Source organism: Falco punctatus (assembly GCF_963210335.1).
Source record: "Falco punctatus genome assembly, chromosome: 6".
Lineage (NCBI taxonomy): Eukaryota > Metazoa > Chordata > Aves > Falconiformes > Falconidae > Falco > Falco punctatus.
In genome coordinates, this window is record NC_137585.1 from 71,605,295 (window position 1) to 71,632,300 (window position 27,006).

Here is a 27,006-nt window from a genome sequence, read left to right on the forward strand (position 1 = left end):
ATGCAGGGGCTGGGGGTTTGACCCCTTGGACCCTCCCCAAAATGCGCAATGGCTGCCCCAGGCACGGCTTTACAGCCATCACTGGGGCTGACCCAGACCCCACTGAGGGCGTGTGGTGGCTGCCCCGTGGGGGCAGGGAGAGGTCAGGCTCCGACACTGGTCCACAGCATCTAACACTGGGATCCCCAAGTGCACTCTTCATCCCCTCCTGCTGTCCCCACTGACCGGCAGTGCTGACACTCACCGTGTGCATCCCACACCTGCCACCATGGAACCAGTCTTGTCCCTGTCCCTGCAGCAGCAGAAAGCCCTGCGTCTCTTCCGGTCAGCCATGCTGCAGCCCCATCCTGAGCCCAGCTGGCTGGGCGCCCCTGGGACGGCACATGCCTGGCATCACCCACCGAGGGGCTGGGGGCTGCAGTGCCGAGAAGTTGGCGGGACTGGGAAGGAGAAGGGTGAGCCGGTGGAGGGGATGGCTGTGCTGATGCCGGGAGGGATTTCTGGGAGTGAATTTTGGGAGTGCTCGGGATGGCTCTGGCTCCCCAGCACAGGTCTGAGCCGCCATGCCAGCCTGGCACACGGGTGTGTGACTACATGGTGGGTGGCCTTAGGGACGGGTGGCAGCTGGTGCAGAGCTCGCAGTTGCCCAGATAAGCCAGTGCTGCTGTCGCATCCAGCCTTTGGCTTTGTGCTGAAGGACACGTGCAGATGTCCTTCACCGCTGGGGCCAGCTCCTGCTCCAGGGCTTTGCAGTGGGAGGAATGAGCTGAGCATCCTCTGCTGCTGTCCCCAGCTCCACCAGGGACCCGGTGGGCACCTCAGGGACAGCCGGACATGGGCACTGCAGTTTGGAGAGGATGGAGATGAGAAGCTCCCAGACCTGCTTCCCCTGGATCTGCTCTTCAGGGCCGGTGACCCCATGTTCCTCCAGCTCAACATGGGACAGCAAAGTCCCAACCACTCCAGCACTAACCCACACCAATCCTGCTGCAGGAGCTGGCCCGGCAGCCTCTGGAGGGGCCAGGGCACTGGGAGCGCAGCAGAGCACAAGCTCTACAGTGCATGTGTGCAGGAGCGGGTCTCGGTCGGGATGCTCCCAGCCCACCCGGCATATCTTGTTGAGGTGTTGTCATCAGATGTGCCCGCACAGGAACATGGTGACAGAGGCTCTTGGATCTGGGAGGCATCACTGGATAAATTCAGATGGGGAAGAGAAGCAGGGGATCCCTGCCATGCTGGCATCTCCCCCTCCCTGCCCCAGCTGTGCTGAGCCTTGGCTCCTACCTTAAGCACTGCCCAGGGCTAGGCAGGATTTGTTCCCTGCCACGGAGCTGGCAGCCCAGGCTCCTTTCACTGTTCCCGGGGAGAAAGAGGCACCTCCCGGGCACAAAAGAGGCACCTCCTGGGCACGACCCACCCACTCTACTTCACCCATCCCCCTTGGCGGGTGAAACTCCCCCCCAGCAGCTCCATCCTGTGCCTTTTTGGGCCTCACTTCTTCACGATGGACCAGGGCATCCCACCAGGGTGCTGCCAGTTCTGCCTGCTCTGCTCCCTGCCTGCACCTCCCACCCAGGTAGTATCACCCCTGTTACTATTATTTCAACATTTCCAGTGTTTAATTAGCTGCGAATTGAAGGAAAATTATGCATAAATACAGTGAGGAAAAAAATACCATCCTAACTCCACTTTTATGTGAAGCTCTGCCAATTATGCAAAATTATTCAAGGACTTTTCCCAAGGACAGGAGGCTTTCCGGCGGCCGGGCTGCCACGCGCTTGCCTGCACTCCCGTGCCGGAGTGCACGCTAATGCGAGAAGTGAGCTGGCATGGATTTGTACGGCTCTTTGCTTTTTCTCTATTTTTTGGGGCGGATTTTTCTTCTTAACAAGCCTGCAGCATCCCAGGTCCATGAGGAGGGAGGCTGCTTCCCTCTGCAGCTCCCTACTGGCAGGGAACGCCTGTGGGCAGAGTGGCAACGGGACTGGGGAGGACTTGAGGTGTTGGAGAGGAGCAGGATGCTCCTGGGATGCCCTGGACACAGCTGTTGGATGGCCAAACCATGGGAAAGAGACATTTTCCGGCATGAGCTGGGGCTGGAGGACAGGAGGCTGCACCAGAGCTGGGAAAACCAGGCTGAATCCTGTGTTTGAGCTAATACCCTGACTTTCGCATCCTGGTCGCTAAGCCAGCCAGGATGCTTAGGAATGGGGAGCAGGGTAAGGCAGAGCCGGAGATTGGCAGCTGGACCGGGTGGGGACAGAGATGATGGCCCAGGGACAAGGACACAGGGATGGTGTCACAACAGTGGACAGCACAAGCTGAGATCCACAGGCGAGGGATGCACTGAAGCCACCCCATGGGATGCAACAGCATGGGTCAGGGTTGGGGACCAAGGCCTGGGTGTCACTGAGGGTCCTGTGACCACCCTGTTACCATGACCTGGAAGGTGAAACAGCCCAGAAGCCCATGTTTTCCCAATGCTGTTTCTCCACGGAATGCTGCCAGAGAGCCAGGATTGACAGCCAGGAGGGACAGCAGAGCCTGGGGAATCGTGGTGCACACTGTCTTGCCATCCCGAACGCCATAGGTCCTGGGGCACGGGCGCTCACCGATCCCAGTGCGTGCCCAGGCAGCTGGAGGATCGCACCGGTACTAATTTGCATTGAATTATTTCGGCAGTGGTAAAGCACCCACTGCCAGCCCGGCATGCGCCCAAATCCATCACACCGCACAACTGCTGACACGTGGCTAACTAAGGCCTGGATCAATTTACAGAAAACTATTAAAGATTAAAAAAGATTAACAAATCTTCATAAAAGCCGTGATGTATTAGCCTAATTTTGTTTGCGGGGGCCCTTCTCCTGTCCGGCTCCAACCCTTTTGCTGGCTGCCCTGATTGAGTTACGGGGCCTCTTAATGATCCTGGCGGCAGCACAGCCCCGGTGCAAGAACTCTGCTGGGAGTGGGGCTGGGGGGCTTGGAGCAGGGATGTCCCTGCATCCCACTACCACCAGTTTGTCTCAGTCTTCACGGGCAATTGCACCAGCATGTGTTTTTTAGAAGCCTAAAGGCAGCTGAGCCCTGAGGAGCCAGCAGCTCTGCCATGGGGGGGTCCCCAGGAGTGGGTGCTGGCACAGGCAGCATCCTTCCCTGTGCCCTATCAAGTGGAGATCCCAGAAGGACAAGAAACCTCCAGCTCATATGAGCAGCAGACACTGCTGCAGACCCCAGCAATTAAAAGCAGGGCAAGAGGCTTGTACAGGCAGGAATTGGGGTGCTCAGGACAGCGAGGGATTGGGGTGCCCATGACAGAGCTCCATCCCCCCAAGGACACGAAGGACCTTCTCAAGAGCCAGTGTATCAAACCCAGGGGCACGGACACAGCCCCTCTCTGCTGGTTTATGAACATATCCAGCATGGCCACAGGAGCACTGCACAGCGAAACTCTGCAGCACTGTGGGGTCCCCTTCATCCCTGAAGTTTGGGGTGAAGCCAGCATGAGGGACATGGTGAGACCTCCTCACTGTCTCCCGGAGAAGAGAAACCCCCAGGAGAGATCTCATTTTACTCTTTCAGGGTGCATTGGGGGTGACAAGCAGTTTCTGCAGTGGCCCTTGGAGGGCCACCAGCCCCAGCAGAGAAGGACGGGCTGCCCTACACTCAGCTGGGTGCCCCATCTCCTCTGGCACACCCCAGCAGAGGCGGCAGGCAGGTGTCGTTGCCTACAGAATTCCTGCACATCCCACATGCAATGAACAGGACCACGGGTCGTGCAGAAGCGCCGGCACCCAGGACCTCTCCAGCTCTGCTGCAGGCACCCCCATCCCGGCAAACAACCTCTCCCGGCCAGCACAGCTGCTCCCCGCACTGGCAGGTCCTTACCCCAGAGATGTCAGCCACCCGGTGAATTGGCACCTCCTTCTTGCTGTGCAGCCCTTTGCCGTTCTTGATAGCCCTGCAAAAGAAAGGTGGCATAAGCCATCAGCCTGCTGCGGCAGCTGGAAGGGCTGGCATTGCCCCCCGTGCCCACCCAGGGAGAGACCAGCCAGCTCGTTAGCCTGCTAATCCCAATTACCGGCATTCAACAGCTCACCTGAGCTCATCACATACTTGATCAGAGGGCCCACTCGTCCCCGTTACCAAATTAAATTGCTTTGTTCCCCGCACAAAGGGAGGGATCAACAAGAAGGTGAGTGCCCCGGCATGATGCAAAATTTTCTGTTTCTTTCAGTGCTTAATCACATGAAGCATTTCAAATGCAAAATACACAGTGAATGCTCCAACTGTAACGGAAATAAATTCCTTGTAGGTTAAAATAATATAGAGATGATAGGTGTGAATGAAGCAACACCACACAGGGAAGGCACTTCGTGGCTGAAAAACGAGCGGGTGCCCCAGACCTGGACCCAGTTCTGCAGCGGGTGCCGAGCCAGCTTGGCTGTCGGCTGCTGGGCCGGCTGTGCCTGGGAAGGAGGGTACAGCACCGGGATGGGAGCAACCTCTGGAGCTGGCTGTGGAGGGCATGGGTGACATGGTTCTCCGGCAGAGCCCTGGGACCGCAGCGCTGCTGGTCCTCTCCCCCCAGCGCCCGGGGCGCACCTGCAGCCAAGCAGCACGGGGAGAACTGGGGTGCGTGGTTCCCCAGCGCCGGGCTCATCGCCTTGGTGGGTGGATGGCAAGGGCAGCCGCACCAGTGACCTGGCAGCAGATTTATTTGGCTTTCATGCAGTTCACGGCTGCGCTGGCTTATTGCCGGGTGCGGGAGGGAACGGAGCAGCACTGCCCTCAGCTGAGCTGCCTGCGTGGGCAGGGCTGGCAGTGGCAGGTGAAAGGGCAGCACACATTCATTAGAGCTCCTTCCCCTGACAGATTTGTCCTTTTCCAGCTTCCAAAGGCCAAGCTTATTTTCCAGGTGTTAGCAGCTCAGAGCAGAAGCCGGTGGGGAGCTGCTGCCGCCCTGCCTGTGCCGCGCCGAGGGTGAGCATGCCTGCCACCACCGGGGCAAACTCCTAAGGCTGTTTGTGAGCTCACTGCTCGGTGTTTTTTAGGTTGGGGCTTTTTTTAGCCCCTCAGCAGCAGGGTGGCAAATCTAGCAGCCCAAGTGGGGCTAGAAACCAGGTCCCTGCTCCACACCTCCTGGAGGATGCTGCTCAGGCTTGCCAGTGCCCCCAGCCAGGCCAGGTGGAGACTTCAGCTCATCCCAAAGGATGCCTGGAGCTGGAGACTTTCCCAGCAAAGCCAGCCCTGCTTTATCAGCACTGGTCCTCCATCCCCAAGCACGGCAGGACATCCCTCTGCAATGGGAGGGCAGCCAGAAGTTCATCCTCCTTTCACCACCTTTCATCCCCATGCTACAAGATGCTCATGTAATTCAAACAACAAGCTGCTGCACCCCTCAGTCCCCCAGATTCACCCCTTCCCCATGGGTACAGCCCAGGCTGCCAGTGCTCGGGCTCCTGCAGCAGGCTGGAAATGAAAGCTCCTCATTTTTGAAGCCTACCTAACAGCTGCTCCCAGGCAAGAGGCATGAATTTGTTCAGAGTGGACCATGATGACAATAAAAATACAAGGGGAAAAATTCAAAGCCCCTACCAAGGCTTTGTACAGCAATCAATTTGCTGAGCTGGATCATTTGAGGAGCTGTCTGGAAGAAGCCAACCTGTTAAATCAGCAAAAGGATTTCTTCTTTCTCCCTTGCCCTCCTTTGAGACGTCCCTCCCCACTCAGCACTGCACCCAGGGATAAGTGGCTCGGCCAGAAATAGCGCTTTTTTTTTCAGGAAAACAGCTCTTTCCCCAGGTTAAGAAGAAAGACAACGTTAAACAAGTGCTGTAACACCTGGCAGGCTGGCAGCCACTGCAAGGGCAGCCAGGGATGCTCACCCTTGCGCCACGTTGGTGCAGGAACGTGGGCAGTGTGACGGTCCCCCCCGGGATGAGGCCACCCCATGCATGAGCCCCACAACCCCATAGTCACCCCTGCCAGCTCCAGAGCTTCCCCTCCCTGCCACAGGGTTTGCCACGGGGGACTATGAAAAGGCACCTTGCCCTGCAAGGCTGGGGCAGGCAGGTACACTGACAGAGCCCAGGGCTGCAGCAGACTGGCACGGTATCAGCGTGTGGTGCTGGAGCAGCCCCTTGCTGGAAAGCAAGGCTGGGGGATGCAGGGAGGGCACACACCCGCTCCAGGAAAATGTGGTGGGATGCGAAAACTAATGACCTCCTTTCTAAAACACCCCATGCAGCAGGCACCTGCAGCTTAAGCCAAGATCTGGCTCCAGTTTTCAGTAAAGAGCTGGGAAGGTTAAAGGTGTTTTACAAACCCCAAGCAGCAATCACCCAAACTTCTCCAAGCCCCCTCCACCGAGCTCCAGACCCTGCACGCTGATCTTGCCCCAGATCTCTCGTTCCTCTCCGGAGCTTGTCTCTGCTCCCAGAGCCACCAGCTCTTCTGCCCAGTGGGAGGCAGCTGCCAGCCCCACACCGGCACAACCACCAACCTGGGGTGTGCCACGGCTAATGGCATGGACAAGCCACCTCCGCCACCAGCACCACCCCTGACCTGCAGCCCCACACCCAGGAGCGAGGAGGAGCATCCCCACATTCCGGGCATCCCAATTTGAACCCCTCCCATCTGGAGTGTGGCTGCAGGCTCCATGTGCCACATCCAACCCCAGCTATCCAGCTGGAGGATCACCCATGCCGGAGTGCTCCGACATACTGATTTAATGCCAGGCACATCCACTTTCTAAAAGGCACATCCCTGTCGCTCAGCAATGGGGCCCCAAGCAATCTGCCGACCACTGATCCAACACTGCATGGGGCTGGAGGGGGAGAGGAAGTGCGAGAGCCCATTTATCAACCTTCCCCCTCACAAGCGAGAGGCTTGCAGTAAAACTGAGCACAGTCTTGCACAGCGGGCTGGCAGAAACCACGCCGCAACCCCCTCAAAGCTGCTCTCCCCTGCTGTCGGCACAGCACCATCAGCTGCTGCCAAGGATGAGCTGAAATCCCACCGTCCCACTGGGTCCAGCCATGCAGCTGCCTCCGGTGCAGCCGGAGCAAGGCCAGCACCCACGGGGGCACAGCAGCAGTGGCAGGTCTCTTCCTCATGCAGCCATAAGGGAGGATGGGCTGAGGGACAAGGACAGGGGACACACGGGCTGCAGCCAGCGCCAGACTTGCTGTTGGGCTTCTCCCCACAGGGCTGCAAGGCTCGGGCACAGCTGTCCGTGCGGAGGTGTGGGGCAGGGGGACCCAGCTCTGGTGCAGGTGGCACTGGGCTGCAAATGGGGTTGGATGATGTGATCACCTCCTGCAGGGAGCTGGACTGTGCATCCCTGGGCTGTGCACATCTGAATCATGCACACCTGGATCACACGTGCCTGGGCCATGCACATCAGAACTGTGCACAGCTGGACCGTGCACTCCTGAACTACGCACACCTGGATTGTGCACGCCTGCACTGTGCAAAGCTGGATCACACACACCTGGACCATGCACACTTGGACCGTGCATGCCTGGATTGTGCACAAGTGGACTGTGCAACCTTGACCATGCACACCTGGACTGTGCGTGTCTGGGTTGTACACAGTTGGATCACATGTACCTGGGCCATGCACCCTGGACTGTGCACAGCTGGATAAAACATGCCTGGGCCATGAACAGCTGGACCATGCAAAGCTGGATCACACACACCTGTACCATGCACACTTGGACCATGCACATCTGGACCATGCAACATTGACCATGCATCCTCGACCATGCACACCTGTACCAAGCACACCTGGACTGTGAAAAGCTGGACCATGCATGTCTTGAGCATGCAAATCTGGACTGTGCACAGCTGGATCATGTGTGCCTGGGCCATGCATGCCTGGACTGTGCACAGCTGGATCACACATGCCTGGACTGTGCACAGCTGGATCACATGTGCCTGGGCTGTGCACAGCTGGACCATGCACACACCTGGACCACGCACACCTGGACCATGTAATGTTGACTATGCATTCTTGACCATGCACACCTGGACCATGCACACCTGGACTGTGAAAAGCTGGACCGTGCATGCCTGGACCATGCAAATCTGGACTGTGCACAGCTGGATCACACATGCCTGGACCATGCAACCTCAGCTGTGCACACCTGGGACAGGCACACCCACGCTGCGCGTCCCAGGCCCGCAGCTCGGGAAGGTGGGTGCTGACTGAGGAAGGCAACATTTTGCGCTTTGCACCCACCTCAGCGATGTACAAGCACGGGCCGGCTGTGGGCACCAGCGTCACCTGCTCGGGTGCGATGTGGCCCGCACGTGAGGCGCAGGCAGCAGAGCTGGCAAGGCTGCCCGCTCAGGCAGAACACACAGCCCTTTCCGCTCCTCCCAGCTGGTGGAGAAGGCAGCACGCCCCTGCCTGCATCAGCGGTTCTGCCGCCTCCACCGAGGACGCGGTGTGGGGAAGCATCCACATGCATTTTTCTCACCATGATAACCTCAACCTAATTACGGGAGGCCAGAATGTGTCTCAAGTCCTTCGGATTGGCTCAGACGTCACAGGGTTTAAATGCAATTACTACTCTGGCAGACAGGCCGGGGCAGGAAGGCTGTGGCGGCATTCTGCTGGGCTTGCTGCCCTGAGGAGTGCAGCGGGGCCCTTTGAACCCCGATGTGATGCACGCAATGGGCCGTGAGACTCCAAACAACCTCCCAGGCGTTTTGCAAATGTTATCTGCCTTCAGCTGCCTACCGGCAGCTCTGGCATTAACATGGAGAACCTGCCAAGCAGCCCGATGCTTCCCACTGACTCATGGCACGCCTGGCCCTCTGCCAGCACCGATGCTGAGCCCGTCTGCGGCACCAGTGCCGCACCAGCAGCATGGAGGAGATCGGGCGAAGGGGGAGGAACACACAGATGGGCTCAGGGATGATTTTGGCTGCTGGGGGTGGGTCTGGCGGGGAAGCTGGAGATCTCACAGAGCCAGGACTGCCTGTGGAGGGGAAGGATGCTTGCCCCAGCTGTGAGGGATGCGGGGCAGGGAGGTCAGCCCAAGCAGCGGGGCCAGATGGATTGACAGGGACACAGCAGGGATGGGAAGGGGTGGGGGGTGTGGTGCAGCTCTGCACCTCCCTTGGAGACACCCTGAGAGGCAGCACGGGCACCCTGTGGTGTCACGCTGGCATGGCACTCACCGAGCCTCTGCTGCTAAGAGCTCGTCATAGTGTGAGGATCTTTGGTCGTCGTCTTGCCGGTAGCGGATGACGGTAGCCAGGCCCTTGCTCACCAGCGCTTCGGCAATGTTGCTGCAAGAGAGAAAAGCAGGGGGTTCAGCACGGGCCTGGCGGGGCAGAGTGGCTCATCTGCACCGGACCCTGACACCAGAGGGGGTCAAACCAACTGGAGGTGGACAAGGAGACCCCCCACCCCATTTCATACCGCTGGCCGAGGGAAGGTGCTTAGAGCAACATCTCACAATTAACAGGGAATTCCGGGCATGGCTGAGGGGTCCCCGCGTGAGCATGCAGAAGCCAAGCTGCCACGGTGGGGCATCTCTTGGCAGCACCCCAAAAGGCCCGCACCACCCCCAAGAACAGAGGGGTCAGGCTGCGGGAACCTCCTCCTTGATTTTCCCTTCCTATGGCTTTTTTATCCCTGCCATCCCCTCACCGGAGAGGGGAGGTCGGCACTGGCTGGGCTTGGGGGACGGCTGCCAACGGGCACCGTGTGCTGAGGCGGTGCAGTAAATTGGCTGCCATTACACTCTGCTGCTTTAAACAAATTCATAAATTCTACTTCACTGAGCGCATCTGTAATTCTCCTCCAATTACACAGGCAGGGCATGGACCGCTAATTCACTACTGTAAAAAAAAAAGCATATATATATATATATATGTATATATATATGGGGGGGGCTGATCCATTCGCAAGCCCTGGGAGCACACCCTACCCTGGAGAGGGGGAAGGGCAGAGCCATCACCGGGAGCTGAAAATAGGTCTTGTCTCGGAGCAGGGGGGAAAAAAAATAAGGATTCGTAAACGAGGAAATAAGCTGCAGCAGGAGGCAGCTGCAGTGGTAGCGCTCGAAATGCCAAGCAACCAGGAATAAGCACCTACAGCTATTTTGGGCACGAACAGGAGGCTGTGCCGGGGGGAGGTGAGTGCAGGGCTGGTGGCACCCGCAGCATGCCAGAAGCCCCCCCAACACCGCGGTCTGCCCCAACAAGGAACGTCAATGGGGCTGGGCTGAGCTATGTGTGAGGCTCCATCCCTGGGTCTCCACATGCCTCGGCAGCAGCGGGTCACAGCCTGATGGCAATGGGCAGGAGGTGACCCTGTTAGGGACAAGCTGTGGGGATGCCAGCCCTGGTCCCCTGTGACACTAAGGGGGTGACTCAGAGGTGAGAGGCAGTAGCACCCCAAAATTGTGCAAATCTGCAAGAGGTGCCTGCTGGGGTCCTGCCTGCTGAAGGCCGGTGGCAGATGCAGACCTCCCCAGCAGCTCAGTGCCAGCCCGGCTCTGCTGGTGAGGACACCATGCCCTGGCTCCCCCATGCTGGGACGAGCAGCCGAGGATGCTGCTGGAGGGAGCTTAGTCGGGATGGAGTTTGCAGCCCCCCAGGCATCTGCAGCCCAGATGTGAGGAGCTGCAGGATGTACTGGGCAGCCCGTCTCAACTATGCTCCCCGCTTGCCACTGTCTCTTTGCGCTGTCCCACAGCCTCGAGCATCACTCACTGGGTGAGCAGTGACACGCATCACCATGAGAGTTTTGTCTAACACACGCCAGGGTGGACACCCAAGTGAACCTGAGGCCAGAGATGCTGGTGATCAGCACACTGAGGAGAACCGCCCACATGACCCCTGCTGCGGGTGCTGTGCCCAGAAATGCCCCCTCCATCCCATCTCCGTGTAGGGGAGCTGCTGCTGCACCCCCAGGGCAGCACATCTGCAACACATCCCCAGCCTGACCCAGTGCAGGGACCAGCCCTGAACAGCAATGGTCAGCAGCCCTGGGCAGGACGGCTCCTTCCCGTATGGTCACATCCCACCCAAGCACAGGCAGACAGCCTGGGACACCTCTTCAGGTCCCATGTTCCCAACCCGGGGCTTGGGAACAGGCAGCGGCTCTCCAGCCCTGATGGGATTTCCACAATCATGCAAAGCCTGGTTGGATCCAGGCTGGGGGTCTCCATCAGCCCCCCAGTTTACAGCCTCCAGAGAAGGGGACACCCAGCTCTGCCTGCCTGTACCCTGCACCAGCTGGGCAGCTCTGTCCCCATCCATCACTCCAGCCCCATTCCAGGGAAGAGAGCAAGAGGAGCGGGGGGGCAGGATCTGGGAAGAGCGAAGGAGATTAAAACTTAACATGGAAAGCATCAGGAAACAACTGTGTTAGCTAAACGGACAATTTTATTCTGCCCCCAGCACTCATGAAGTCTTGTAATCTTGTTGCCACCTCTGTTTGATGGCTTCATTTATTCAGCAATATCATGGTTATGGCTTTTTATAAGGCAGGCAAAACTGCCAGCATTTGCTCCCACTGTGTTGCTGGGTCCTAAAGGAGCCAGGATGGGCTGGGGCTGCCCACGGGGAGCGCGGCCACACTCCCCCTGGCTTTTTGGTGGCCAGCAGGCTCTGCAAGAGGCGACAGAAAACAGCGATTTGGACTGAAAAGGTGCTGATCCTGGCTGCTGCCTGCCCTGAGCATCAGCCGCAGTGCAGGGACCCCTCCTTGCTGTCAGCATCACCTCCCCCGGGGGCTGCACCCACAGTGTGGGGCCACTGAGCCTCCACTCCCACGCTACCACAGCCCAGCTCCCATTAAGGTTTCAGAGATGACGTTCCCATGGCTGACAGGGACTGAGAGCAAACGGAAGGTGCCGAGCGGCTGCAGAGCTTGTGGGGACGCCAGTGTCTGGCTGCCTCAGTTTCCCTGTCCCAAGCAGTTGTGCTGGGGTGCTGTGCCACTCCAGCACCAGGTACCAGCCTTCCCCCCACAAATGCTTCTGCTCCACCACAGACCCCTGTGTCACCTGTGAAGGAGAATTAGCCTAATGAAGGGTTATCGAACCCTGTGTGGTTCGATCCTCGGGGAGGTAGCCCCTGCCTGCCCCAGCACTGTCCATGCTGCGTGGCCAGACCTCCCTTCCCCTGGGCAGTGGGTCCCACAGCCCAGGTCCAGCTCTCGCCCCGGTTTGTGCTCCTCCAGTGGAAGGAAAAGCCACCTCCACTGCAGGAATGCCAAAACCCAGAGCGAGCACATCAGCTACCCAGCGTGACACAGTGCTTGCAGCAGGTCCCAGGCGGGCACAACCTGCCGCCAGCCTGGCTGGAACCCCATCAGGGCACGGGGGATGCCAGAAAGACCCCCAGGACCTGCCTCCACCCTCTTTAACCCGAGACCCCAGATGGGCCCAGCAGGGTCAGAGGCACTTGGGAGCTCTGCCTTGTGGGGTGATGGGGAGGAGAGTAGCTGCCTGCACTCCACCCCCGGGGCAAGGGCACCCTCCCTGTGGCCTGCTGCCCTGTGCAGCATAACTTGGGCTCTCACGTGCACCTGCTGGAGAAGAGGATGGGGGAGGACAGAGCTTATGTCCTGTCCCTCCAGGGGCCATCATCCCCCTCCCCATGCATCCACCCAGCCTGGAGCCCTGTATCCTGCTCCCCATGCCAGCCACATCCCGCACCTTGTCCCAGCCGCATCCCACTTTCCATCCCAGCCACATCCCTCTCCTTGTTCCAGCCACATCCCACTCTGCATTCCAGCCACATCCCACACCCCATCCCAGCTGCATCCCATTCCCCATCCCAGCCATCCGTGCCCACCCCACCCCATCCCCCAGCACTTGAATCCCCTCCGCTCAGCATGGATAAGCAGCTATTCCTGGCTCTAGACTCCAGAAGTATCCAATATGCATGAAATCAAAGTTTTCATCATTTCCAACGGTCAAAGGGCAGCACGTATTAAAACCCAGAATACTGGGATTAATGGAGGGATCATTAAAAATCTAATGTTAAACCACCTCTGCAACCAGAGTGCTGGGTGAGCCTGTCATGTATCACAGACTGATTAGAAGGAAACGAATCCCAATTTTGGAGTGGGTTAGCTGAGCCTCTGAACGGGGAGAGCTGTGCCCGCTGTGCTCTGCCCTTTCATCCACGCCTCATCCTCCTCACTGCGGTGGATGGGAGTGTATTGGGGCGATGCTGATGGGACTTTATTTGGGAATTTTGGCTAAATCAATCAAGGATGAGGTTTTTAAGCAGCATTATGCAAACTTGTGCAATTTCTAACCAAACCCACCATCCTGAAGAAAATGGGCCGCGACAGCCAGGTAGTGGGCAGGCACCGATGGCACTCTGGGGGTCATCTGCTGCAGAGGTCTCCCACATCCACTGCACCCACTCCCCAGCACAGGCCACCCATCGTAAGGGACCGGTGGCTCTGCACCTCTCTGAACCCTCGCAGGGTGTTCAGCGAGCCTCTCCTGGCATGGGAGCAGGCTGGCACGGCGCTCGCGTCCCCCTGACACACTGAGCCTGGCTCCTCGAAGGATGCCAGCTCCTCCTCGGTGCATGCAAAAGCAGCTCAGTTCCAGCACACACTGGCAAGATAAGAGAGGGAGCATCTCCTCCTCCCCTGGGTGTAAAACGCGATCGGTGCCTGTTGCCTGCAGTTTCCTGGCAGCCACGCAGCATCGGCGAGATCTTCCCACCACCTCGGTCTGCACTCAGCGGCAGCCAAACGGCTGGGGCTTGCCCTGATCTGGCCGGGGAGCTCACCCCGGGAAAACATGCAACAATCAGACTGGATGCAGCTGAGGCAGGAGCTGGAAAAGTGCTAGGTCTGCTGTGCTGTAGGCAGGGGGAAAGGGCCGGTCTCAGAAAAGGCGAATGGCTCAGCCTGGAGCCAGCTGCAGCCTGCAACAGCCACCAGCGCTTTGGGGAGAACGGATAGCCCCAGGGAGGGCATGGAGCTCCCCACAGCCCTTCCCACCTGGCAGTGCTCAGCCCCATCCACCCAGGCCAGCTTCTGCAGCAACAGAACTGCGGGATGGTGCTTTGCGGTGCTGAGCACAACATCCTTCCACCCTACAGTGCAACCGGGAGACCCAGCTGGTTCAGGCCATCTCAGTGCTGGTGCCCACAGAAGGCACTTCAGTCCCAAGGAGAGTGAGTCCCAAGGAGAGTGACTGGGAGCAAACCCCTGCCATGCACTGCAGTGACCAGCAGCCTCCTGCACGACTGGAGTGACGGCCTGCAGAAGCGACAGTACCGGGTAGAAATTGCCTCCCCAGGACTGACCATATTGCACCGAGGCTGGGGGAGCTGGGACGGCAGCACACGGTTGCACCGTGACTTAACTCCAAGTCCTGGTGCTTGCAGCCTCCCTGCCCCGCCAGGTCCCTGCCAGCATCAGGGCAGGCACCGAGCCCTGCCAGCCGTCCGCTAGCCACCAGCAGCCTCACACAGCTCATCCTCACGGCTGAACTCCCAGGGACCAGGCTGGCGGCAGACACCTCCTCCCTGTAGGAGGGAGCAGCTTGCAAAGCAGCAGTGAAATCTGGTCCTTTTCCAGGGGCTCAGGCTGCAAAAACCTACACAGCTCCTGGGCGCCAGCCCAGCTTTACCCTGGCACCGCGGCCCACGCAGGTAGCTTGCTGCGCACATGGCTCCGCTGCAAACAGCAAAGTGCTGGCAGGCGGTCACAGCTCCGGCCCCGCGGGACCCCAGTGGGGTTCAAACCCCCGCACCACGCCATCGGCTCCCCTGGCACGGCTGGCAACGAACCACCCCCGGCTTGCAGCTGCCCCTCGCCCTGAAAAGCCAGGCTGGGTTTCTCTGTGGAGGCGAAAGCATGCATCCCATGGCTTTTGGCTGCCAGCCCACCCTGGGGACAGTGTGGAGCTGGCAGTGTGGCCACTGGCATCACACAGCACCAGTGGTCCCCTAACCTGACCCCTCTGTTTTGCAAAGACGTTTACCTCCCGGACACCCAGTCCTGGCTCCATTGCTTGGCTGGGTCCTTTCCCAAGCTCCACAGCAGTGCCCAGGAGCACTTTGCAGAAAGTCAGCATCATCACACGGCTTTTTGGGTGAGGAGAGGCACACAGGGAGGAAGAGCAACCCCCTGCCCACCCCCACGGCTGCAACCAGCCCTCCATCCTGCCTCTTCTTCACGGTGCTCACATGATCCTGACCCTGCACGGGCAAGGAATGCTGCAGCCCCTCGGCAGGCAGCCTTCATGACCCTGGCCTGGAGAAAGGGCAGAGTCTGGCCCTGCAGAGGCATCTGAGTGCTCTTAGGGGGCTCAGAGAGATGGGAGCGAGCGTATGGAAATGCACATCTTGGAAATGCTTGGACATCCAAAGCGGAGTGCCTTGGGCTTTGGTGAGCTGAGCACCATCCACTGTACGGTGAAAAGCGCTAGGGCTGCACCAGGCGGGGAAACATCTACAGTGCCTAGTATCCCCCCAGCTCAGGGCATCGCCTCCACGCCTGGATCCTGCACAAAATGCTCTCAAGGGCTCAGGTCATGCTCCTCAGGTGGCTGCAGTGGATGCCCACCCTTCACCCTGCAGTGGGTGCCCATCCTGCAGCAGGACCCCATCCTGCACCCTGAGGCAGGTGGCCGTCCCTGTGCATCCTCATGTGAGCAGCTCCCTGCCTGCCCCTGCAAGCACCCAGACCTTTCACCCATGGCTGGGGGACCTGCATGGCCATGATGCTGCAAAGCCTCTGAGCACCAGGATAGTGGAGAAGGTGGAGTGGGTTGGAGCAGCTTGCCCAGGGCCCTGCTCCCAGCAGAGGCACGGAGCAGGAGAAGCCCATGCTGCTGGCCACTTTGGGCAAGCTGCTTCCAGCTCCCAGCAGCCCCTGAACCCCAGCACCCAGCCAGGGGAAGCAGTGCCATGCATTGCATTGAACCACACACCCCTGCTGAAACCACCCTCCTATGCTTTGATCCCAACTCTGAGCAGCTTCCTTGGATACTCCTATATCATTCGTGGAAAGGGGAGTGAAAAAGTGGCCCCTTGTCACCCTCCCTGGGCCACTGGAGAGGCTGGATGCTCTGCGAGCAGCTGCTGGAACTTGCAGAGCTGAGCAAGCATCCCAGCATTGCTAACAACCCCGGCCACGAAATCCTGCTGCTTCTGATTGCAAAACCCACCCCCCGAGGCTGCAGATCCTGGGAGGATCCCAAATTCTTTCCAGGTTTAGAGCTTTTAAGGCTCAGAAATCCCAGCACTGCTTATGGGGGCTGATCCTGGCACTCAACTGGGTGCTGGACACCCAGAAAAGCATGACGGAAGCACCATGATGCACTGCAGCCGAACCAAGCCCCCTCCTGCTGCTAGAAGGAGGACAAGAAGAGGGGAGCAGGAATAACAGCTTAAAGAAGACATTTCCTGACGTGAATTAAATATCATGCTCCAGCCCTGCTCCCTGCTCTCCTCCCTGCAGCCCCTGCACAGGGGACGGGGGGGGGCAACCACAGCCCCCCTGCCCCACTTCAAATAAAAGCATCAGGGGAGAGGAGCTGGAGCTGCTGCACAGAGGGAAGATGCATCCCCCAGTTAAGCCCAGATTAAAGAATGGGAATATGAAAACACAGATGAAAAGCTCTTTGCTGTGGAAAAAAATCTTATTAGGCCATGAAGTACATTTTTTGCCACTTAAAGAACGGAAGAGTAAAAAATGGCTATTTGCAAGCTTCCCCCCCACAACTCATTTCACAGCTTCCCCCACCCGAAAATCCAAAAAGAAAGTTTTTGATCGGCATTTTCACCCACCGAAACCTCTCCAGTTCTCACTGCCTAGCACAGACTGGCAGTGCCAAAAGCATCCCCATGCAAGCTCCCCCAGCCATGCTCAGAGGCAGCACCACCAAAACTCACTGTTTGTGCCAAATTAGCCCAGTCCTGCTGCCTGCAGGGCAAGTATCCCCTTGCACTCGCATGGATTTACAGCTCAGGGCTTTCCTTACATTTGTTTTTAATGATTTTTTGCTTTTTCTTCCAAGAATTTGTGCAATTTGCATCATGGCAGCCTCTGAGTCCCCTGGGGGAAGGGCTGTGGGGACAGGGAGCCGATTGTGGGGTGCCTGCACAGCTGGCAGCCCCTGCTCCCCAGTTACAGCCTCGTTGGTGGTTTGGGGACAGCATCCCCTTCCTGCGTCCCAGTGTGTTCCCTGGGGGAACTGAGCCCCCTAGCAAGGCACTCTGGGGCTCCTACCCTGACCCACAGGCAGCACCCGCTGTGCCCGCTGTTCACGAGCCACAGGATGCAGCCGGGTGCGCTGAGATGCTGTGGGACACTGTGGGATGCTGCTGGATGTCATGGATGCTGCGGGATGCTGCAGGGCATTTCAGGATGCTGTGGGGTGCCATAGAAGGCTGTGGGATGCTCTGGGATATTCTGGGATGCTGTGGGATGCTGTGAGAAGTCACAGGCTTCCCAAAGACCAAAGACTGGTGTGAATCCAGAGCCTTCACATGCATCTCAGGTTGCAGCAGACCTGCCCCATCATCCCCCAGTCCCTCAGGCACCTGAGGGTGCCTCTGCATTAATCACACCTGGGGTGCACAGGCACCCTCCCAACAGCACCCGTAGTGGGATAAGCCATCCCTGTGAGCGCAGACCAGCACAGGAGGTGCCAGTGTGGCCCCTCACGTTCTGGCAGTTGCCTTCTCTGCTGGCCATGGCCCCTTTGCCCTGTCTTCCATGTCAGCATGGCTTTACTATGACAGCTGAGCACGAACCTCTGGCCTTACCTGTGCTCAGCAGGAAAGCACCAGCCAGGAGCAGCAGCACCAGCAGCAGCAGTAAACACTGACAAGGCACACGGCACACCAGGTGCCAGTGGAGTGGGATGGGGAGGGCTGCGGCATGCAGGCACTGGGCAGAGCCTGGCCAGGCAGCAGCACTGGCACTCAGATCCAGCTAAAACTGTCAGGGAGCTGGAAAGGAGAAGCACAATGGAGCCTGCGAAGGCGGCTGGCGCTGCCAGCTTGAAGCTCCTCTGCGGGAGACACCAAGTCAGGCACCGCAGCCAGGGATCAAGCAGGGATACGGGCAGGGATGTGGGCAGGTGAAGCTAGGTTTGTGCTCCTGTTCAAGTTCACGGTGCTTGGAGCTAGAAGCAGGGGCTGCCTGCATGCCAGGCAGGGGCCCAGCACCCTGAGGAAAGCAGATGCTCTGGGTGGGGAACAGTCCCCTGCCCACTGCCAGAGGTGGACATCACCCCCCTGCCATGCTGGGGAGGGCGAGGTGCCACCCCGGGCGTGCAGCTGATGGCTGGCCCAGCCCCCCTTCGGCCTGCCCTGCTGGCAGCACGGGCAGGGGGCTGCAGGGCAGCCAGCTGCCTGCACCAAGAGCAACGAGAGCTAGGCAGAAACCAGGGGCCTGAATGCTCCAAAAGCCAGGCAGGGGTTAGCACCCTGCCCAGGCTGCCCGCCCCGGCGAGTTGCCGGCGTGCTCAGCCTGTCAAGCAGGCTCAGCCCAGTCCAGATGCAGGCGGACAAGCCAGGCTTTCTTCCCTGCTCTGTCCCCAGTGCGGCGTGGGCTGGACGGCACAGACCCTGCTCTGTTACGCCCACGCTTTCGTGAGGGGCCGCAGCAGCCAAGCGACCCCGTGCCCAGCACCCAACTGCACTGCCACGGCAGGGCCAGGGGCAGACGGGAGCAAGGGGGCTGCCCTGTGCCATGCCCGGGGGGCTCACACACCACAGAGACCTCGGTGAGAGCTCACAGCACTCGCTTGGCTCACTCCACTGATGTCTGATTATGGCAATGAAGTCAACGTGAGCAGTGGCCCTGCAAATTCACATCAGGTTTCCTCCCAAAACAGGGATGCGACTCAGGAGCTATTTGAAAGCAATTTGCAGCTGGAGACACTAAGAGCAGGAGGCAGTGCTTGGCGAGATGCTCCTGAGATGGGAAATCCTGCCCCTCCACCGTGCTCGGCACGGCATAAGCACTGCTGGAAGCATCCCAGGGCTGGCAGCCCTGCAGCCACCGGGCAGGGGGAGAGACCGAGGGGTTTTGCACCACACGCTCCCCTCCTCGTTCATCACCAGTGCCCCAAGACCTCATCTTCCTTCAAACAGTCCCAAAGACACAGCTGTCCCTTCCAAAAACCTAGAGAGACATCCTTGGCTGGAGAGTTGGCTCCTCAGGGGCGCAGTTAAAGCCCCACTGAATAAACCAGGTGGGTTTAAAGCTAGTGCAGGCAGCGCAGGAGAGCAGGGCTGCTCCACTGGGCTCCACCATGCCCAGCATCTCTGTCCAGGAAAGCCCTTCAGACTCCTGCTGTCGTGGTTTTCATCCCGGGAGCAGCAGCCTGGCATGGTCTGGCAGCAAGCGCGGATCCTAGCAGAGATCTAGCCCTGGCACGGGCAAGGCTGGATCTCCTTTTCCACTGGAGTGGAAATTAAATCCGCTCCTGAGATAAGCATCACCGAAGGTCACTTCACGAGTGTCTTAATTACACTGGAGCAGGGTGACAGGGAGCTTTCTGGCTTCCCAGGCCACATTGAAGCCACATTCCCCCTGTGCAGCGCGATGCTCCGCAGCTTTCCCAGACCTTGGATTAAGGGGAAGAAAAGCGCAGCACTGCAGCACTTTGGTTGCTTTCCAAAATAGCTGCTACGGGGGAAAAAAAAAAAAGAAAGAAACCAAAGGGCCTATGACAAATCATCCCTGCACAGCTCCCGGAGCTGCTGCCATTGGACACATGCCTTGCAAGCACAACCTCTCTACATCTATGCCGGAGTAGTCTGGCACCCCTGTGTCCCAGAGAAAAGCCACCAAACGTGCCCCAGGCACTGAAACTGTGGGCAGGGCTGGTGAGGGGCTGCTCCAGAAGAGCCCACACCACTGCACCACATCACAAGGAGGCGACATCCCTTGGGAAAGGACAGGCATCCCGGGGACATACAGCAGAGAGAGATGGTTCTCTAAAGCAACACACTGGCCACATGGCTGGCTTGTGGTAGGGGGTCCTCCAGCCCAGCATACCCCAACTGGGGGCGGCAAGTGCAGGGGGTGCAGGCCTGCAGGGCCACGGGCAGCAGGCTCCTGGCCGCTGGCACCGCACAGCCCTGCAGCGAGGATGAGCCACCCTCCATCCCCAGTGTCCCCACAGTGCGCGACAGAGCCCCACGAAGCCCCGGCAAGTGCCGTGCCTGGTTCCCCAGGGCTGCACTTACATTCCTCCGATGGAGACGGTGGCACATGTGCGCTCGGAGAAGGCAGGCACAGTCTCAGTGGCGCTGCTGGCCGGTCGGATGTAGTCCACTGTCACGTTCACCTAGGCAAGGCAGACAGACACGGGGTTAGAGTCATTCAGCCCGGGGGCTCCCCACACACCCCCACCCTCCCCCTGCCCAACCCCCCTGCTATCGGCCGGCCATCCCTTCCACCTCCCCTGCCCAGGTAAAGGAGCCATTTACCAGCCGGCTGCTGGCACTGATGGTGCTGCCAGAGAAACAACATCTGACACACCAGCATGTGAGCCAGGGCCGGGCACGTTAAACCAAAAGCCTCCTGGTGAGGACAAGCTGCCGTGCCGGGTTCCTGGCACAGGCCCTGGCTCTGCCGGGGATACCCTGGCTCCTGCCAGGCACGCCTGTGAGCTCCCTGCACGCCAGAGAGCTGCGGCAGGGATCCCAAGTGTGCAGCTAGCCCCGATGCTTCCTGGTTTACCGGTAATCGCATTCTGGCCTCTGGTAGGAGAGCTCGCCTGTACCTGCAGGTAGATGAAAGCACAGCTCCCTGCTAAGCCGTGGCTGTCAGCTGGGATCAGTGTTGTCGGCATCGCACCGAGCAGGACGCAGAGGACGGTTTGCAAAACGCTTTGGCGAGGCAGGGAGCAGCCTCGGGCGCCCCAGAAACCCGGCCATGCACCCAGCGCAGAGTTGCGCTGTCCCCATGCCACTGCATCGCCTGGCTGGCACTCAGCTGTACCAGGGACAAGCACCGCCACGCTCCCCTCCTCCCGCAGACCAGGGCAGCCGTGGCATTTATGCACATCAGCTGGTGGGGGTCTGCACTGGGTAGGGGCCAATTTCTGCTGGATAACTGCATCTCCCACTGCACCAGGGCTGGGGACAAGCTGATGGTGCAGAAATGCTCATGGGTGAGATTGTGGCTCAGGTTCCCTGCACCACAGCACCCAGGCGTCAGGCCCCCAGCAGCTCCCAGGCATCACATCCCAGAGCCCGTTACAACCAACATTTCCATCCTGCACCAGGCTTCTGTGGTACAGCTGAACCCTTGGGCCAGATCAGGGAGCCGTGCTGCCATATCCACCCCCACCTCCCGCAGCTCTCTTGTCCCCATAAGTTCAGTGACCAGGCCAGTGAAGGTCATGGAAGGCTTGTGCCAGACCCATGCGGCAGCAGGGGCTTTGTCCCAGCAGGTGCAGGGCAGAGGGCTGGAAAAGCTGTCAGTGTTCCTGCTGGAGAGCAGCAGTTCCCCAGAGGGGTTGGAAAGGTAGCGCTGGCCCACTTGCACATCCCAGTCCTCAGCATCGCTCCCTTCCCAGCCGTGCTGCCCGTCCTCCCTGCTCCCAGGATTCAGGGATCTCAGCTCTGATGTGTATCCTGCAACGCTGCCTGGACCACTGGCTCCTCTCACAGCTTCCCCCCCAGGCTGGGACACGTACGGCTGTGGGGCAGCAGCGTGTGGGGCAGGGAGCACTGGGGCTGGAAGCATCAGAAGCACTGAAAGCACCCGCACTCGGCTGCACAGCAGCATCGAGCTGCAGCTCCTGGCCACAGCCACACAATAAAGCACCGGCAAAAAGAATCCAGAATTAAAGCTCAAGTGCTCGAATGCTTAAGCAATCCCACACCTGCACGTGCCATTCCTATGCAAATCCAACCCAATCCCACCGCCTCGCTTCCCCAGAAAAGCACCTTCCTCACTGGTTTACTGGCACTTCAGCTGGAGAAGGCTGAGGCTGCCCTGGGCTGGGGGACACAGGGGGACACAGGGGTGACATGGGGATCCCCAGGGAGTCCTGGTGCTGCCTCCCACCACCCCAGCCCATCTGTGGGGCCATATTTAGGCACTACAGACTTTTTGCCCATGTGTCGCCACACAGCACCATGCCCACCCGGCACCACCAATTTTCAGCACCGGCAGCCTGAATCAAAGACAGGGAGACAGGTGTCCCACTCAGCTGTATGAGGGAGCACCCATAAACTCCTTCAAACTGGCTCTTCCCAAACCTCACTTTTAAAAATGAGCATAAAAATGCAAAGAACGTAGGATTGCCTGACAAACCCCTGTCGTACAGGTGAGCTAATCAAGGTTTGCAGCAGCAAAAGAGGGGGCTCTGCCAGAAAAGAGCCAATTAAGGGGAGCAGTTAAAGCAATTCCTCCCAGTGAAACTATTGTAATAACAACTGTAGGGGAAAAAAAGACGATGATTACTCTGAGAGGCAGCTTAGGAAACCCAGGCTACTACAGGGCTTTTTAAATGTCATCTGGCTCAACAGCAAGGCACAGCTCGCTTGGGAAACACCTTGCTTGGCATTAAGCAAAGGATCCGGTGAAAGGCTGCATCGGCTGCCGAGGACCTCGCACACTGCACCGCAGCCGGCGGGGACACAGCATGTGTGACCCCACAGCTCAGGCTTGAATTGTCATGGGCAGGGGAAGAGCAAGCAGGGATTGGGCTTGGCATCACACCTCAGCCTGCAGCGGGGAAGGACCGTGTTGCGTTGCATTGCGTTGCAAAGCATCACATTGCTCTGCATTGCATTGCACTGCAAAACGCTACTTCGCATTGTATTGCATTGCAAAGTGTTGCGCTGCATTTCATTGCAAAGTGTGGCTTTGCATTGCATTGCATTGCATCGTGTTGTGTGGCATTGCAGTATATTGCATTGCAAAACGTTGTGTTGTGTTATGTTGCAAAGCACTTGTCCCCTGGACAGAGACAGCTGAGGATTGTTGCAGTGACAAAGCTGCTGTGTCCCCTGCTACATGATGCCAGCGCCACTGCATCTGACAAGTCACAATAGCAAAACTCCCTCCCCCAGGGCAGGAACAAGCAGGCTCAGAGCATCCTATGGATTCAGCATGAAAGAACTCAAAACTGCTGCGTCCCCACTGCCACCATCTCCAGCTGAGTGGGACTGTGGAAGGCCAGGATGTGACAGCCCTGTCCCCACACTCCCCAGCAGCTCTGTCCCTGCAGTGACAGCAGATGTGATGTCCGCCCCAGGGCCAGTGCCCCCAGGCATGAGCCAGCCCCACACACCCACCGCACGGAGAGCCATGGCGTGCACGGCACAGCACTGGCCACATGCCCTGCTACCCAGGGGCTGCAGCACGAAGGCTCTTGCAGAGCTGGCACCTCATTTTTGGCACATCCAAGGACCCACCAGTGGAGATGCAGCTGCCTGGTTGTGCCAAGACATGGGCTCTGCCTATGACACTCCAGTCTCTGCAGGGTGCTGAGCTCCGGCTGCCGTATTTACCCACCTCCCAGGGCGCTCCCGAGATGAAAGATGCTGTGCAAGCACCCACAGCACCACGATGGAGCCTCTGGGCGCAGGGATGCTGGTATGGCATTGAAGGACCCAAACAGAGCTCCAGGAGCCACCGTCACCAGCGTGGCAGCAGCAGGAGCTGGCTGCAAACCAGGAATTAAAACCTTCCCATCATTAGCATCTCGGTGCCTCTCCTGCTAATGGCCCAAAGCCTCTGAGGTAGAGCTGTCCCCTATGTGTCCCCTCCAGGGCTGCCAGCTCAGAGCAATTAAAGGCAGCAAACAGGCAGCAAAGCACACCCGAAGCATGCGTTTTGCTTCCTGCTTCCTGGCTTCTCATGTCCCAGCAAGAAAAGGGACATTCCCACTGTGCCAACCTCTGCGCCGTCCCCAGCGCCCACTGGCAGCAGCTTCATGTGCTGGCCCTGGGCAGAGAAGAGACGGGCTGGGAGTACGGTGTGATCCTAGCTTGCTGGTGGCAGCCATAGGCAGGTTTCTCCCCTCAGCTCAGGGAGTATTTTGCAGCACATTGATGGACCTAAAGGCACCATTGACCTGGGAAGGCAACTTGGTGCATGCAAAGGTGCTCCCATTCTCCCATGCTTGCTCTCGGAGATGAGAGAGCAATCTCACCAATCAAGCCAATGCTCACCTCGGGCATGTTGTTTTCACCAGTGGAAAATCAACTCCCAAGAGCATCCACAGCCCCAGCTTGGGCACCTCCTGCACTGCCAGCCCAATCATGGGCATCTCCTGCACCCCCCGCCCTGGCTCAGGCATCTCCTGCATCTCCTGTACCCCCAGCCCCAGCTTGGCCATCTCCTGCAGCCATACACCCAAGGCTCTGGGAGGTGCTCGTCCCACCCCAGCCCCATCTGACTGCTCTCAGCCACGACAGACCTGGACACCCAGACCAGAAGCAGCAAGAGACACTGCAAGCAGCAGCATCCAGCTCTGGAGCTTCGCTCTGGGCTCCCACAGAGCTGCACTGTGCCTGTGCTGAGCCCAGCTTCACCCATGTACCATCCGCAGGGACCGCAAGCTGCAGAGAAAGTGCCCCAGGGCACCTGACTGAAGAGCCGAGTCCATCCCACACCAGGCACGCACACAAGTGGCCGTCACTGCCACCATGCAGACCTGCAGCTCAGTCAGTATTTCGTGGGGGCACAGAAAGTAAAGGTGTGGAGAGAGCGACACGCCAAGCTCCCCGTGGCTGCAGCCCTGAGGAGGGCTGGGGGTAGCCGGCACCGGGGTGGGATGCAGGGTGCCTAGCCGATCGTGCAGGGTCCCCACCTGGCTCTCCCCATCCCTCCTGCACCCATGGGAGCCGCAGCAGGCTCCCTCCCGAAGCCAGCCAGCATCGATGGCGGCCGTCTATCGGCGGGTTTCCAAGGTCAGCTGCAGTCAGTGTGAATTAAATCACTCCGCCAGCTCTCCTCCCTGGAGGAGATCCAGCCCTGAGAAGAATGGCACTACAGAGATTCACATCTTTGTGCAGCCAACGTGTTCAATGTCACCCACCCTGGCTTTGGCGCCACCAGCCCGGGCTGCCCTGGACCTGCCAGCCCCTGCCTGGGCTCGCCCGTCACTGAGGTGCCTGGCACCCTGGTGTGGGGCAAGGGTGGCTGAGCCAGGGCCAGCAAGCCATGTCCCTGTCCCCACGTGCCCTGTGCATTGCCACCAGCTCTTGCGCGAGGGTGTGCAGGGAGGATGTGGCCCCTGGGAAACACGGGGCCATCGCTGCCAAAAACCCGCACTCACACCCACGGCTGGAGGAGGAGAAGGAACGGCGCCTGCAGCACCAGGCAGCATGTTCCCAGCACGTGGGGACTGGTACACGGACCCCAGCATGCGGTTACTGGCACGTGGTCCCCAGCATCACAGTCCCAATGATGTGGTCCCTGGCACGTGATCCCCAGCTCTCTGGCCAGGCTGGTGCTTGCAGGTGAGTTTTCAGAAGCATCATCCCAGCCTCAGAGGCAGAAGGGGGGTGGCCAGCTCCCCTTCATGGCACTGACATGTGGCACGAGCTCGCAGGAGAAGTAAAAATAGTCCCTGCAAGTTTGTGACGAAGAAGGGCTGGGAGATCCGCAGGCGTTTTCAGACAGTAATTATAGCAGAGCAAGTCTGGTCTGCCACCCACCCCTGCCATATGCACCCACTCTGTGCCCACCCGGCGCAGCCTGGCCCCCTTCCTCCCTGCTGCACCCCATGTCCCCATGGCATGGGACAGTCCCTTCTGAGACCCCTGGGCCAGGCTGGAGTGAAGGGAGTATGGAGGGATGTTGCCAGCACAGCACAGAGCCCACCCCTGCCCTCTCTGATCTGCAGGCACCAAACTGCGAGTGCTGCCCACACGGCCCTGCACCCGTCCCTGCTCCCACCCCTGACTGGAAGGATGAGCCCCGCCACAGCTCCAGCCTGGGGAGGGCACCCATAGGTGCAGGCAGACACCCTGCCGGGTGATGCTCTGCTGTGGTCGGTGCCCAGCTGCACCATAACGTGCCCTCAGCACCAGCAAGGGCTGCTGGAGGGAGTGGGGGCTGTCCCACAGCCCTGATTTTTGCCTGTTTTATTTCTCCTCTCCCCTCCTCGGGGACAAGACAAGGGCTGATGCCACCCACAAACTAAACCCACGTACTCCATTGGCACCCTGACCTCCTCCAGCATGGCTGCTGCTTGGGGGAGCCCTGGCACAGGGGCTCGCTGCCAAGCCCTGGCGCCAGGGTCCCCATGGCTGCTGTCCCAGGCCAGCCAGGCTGTGCCATGCCACACTATGCTGTGCCACTCTGGGGAGGCACACCTACCACCTGCTGTCCCCCGTTGGATGGGAAACCATCCTTGGCACTGACCCGTGGCCTGCTCTCCCCTGCCTGGCTGATGCTGATGTGGGGTCTCAAGGCTCGAGCAAGAGGGAGGGGATGCACCCGGGACGTCGCATCCTGTTCATCCCAGCCTGGCGCTGGGATCGACCTCAGGGTGCTGACCTGGGGAAGACACTGCCAGGGGAAGGCTCTACAGCTGCGGTGCAGGACACAGTGGGGAGGCACTGGTGGATTCTAGATGTGCCACGCTCCGGCAGTGGGGTCCCGGAGTAGAGCAGCGATGGCATCAGCTGCAAGTGAAGTAAGAGATAAAGCAGCGAGGGAGGATGAGGCTGGACGGCAGGTCCTACATGCCTGGATGCTTTGCAACCCTCCACCAGCTCTTCCACCCCACCAGGCATGAGCTTGGGCCACTCAGCCACTTGCAGCCTGACCCTTTATCACTGACACTGTTTGGCGGGTCTTGAATAAGAGTGGAGCAGCTGGCTGCAGCCACCCATCCCAAGGCTCGTCTGCCCCTGACAGAGCCCACTGAGACCAGAGCTTCCCCTGTGACCAGATAGATGCCATGTTGTGGCCTCTCAGAGCTGCTGCAATGCCCAGCAGAGCTGCGAGTCCTGGCAAGTGAGAGGATGCAGGAGGCACAGGGAGGGCTGCAGGACACACAGGGGAATGATCCA

At 59.2% G+C, this 27,006-nt stretch overlaps 1 protein-coding gene across 1 annotated transcript in view; it reads right to left on the reverse strand.

Moving 5' to 3' along the window:
- The window catches only part of SND1 (staphylococcal nuclease and tudor domain containing 1), a 128,811-nt gene that overhangs the window by 46,268 nt on the left and 55,537 nt on the right, over window positions 1-27,006 (reverse strand). The window contains exons 12-14 of the mRNA XM_080392791.1: window positions 20,209-20,309; window positions 9,190-9,300; window positions 3,886-3,958 (exon numbers count right to left, since the gene is read on the reverse strand). Of these exons, the coding sequence (XP_080248917.1) occupies window positions 3,886-3,958; window positions 9,190-9,300; window positions 20,209-20,309 (285 nt within the window). The remainder of the gene's footprint in view (window positions 1-3,885; window positions 3,959-9,189; window positions 9,301-20,208; window positions 20,310-27,006) is intronic.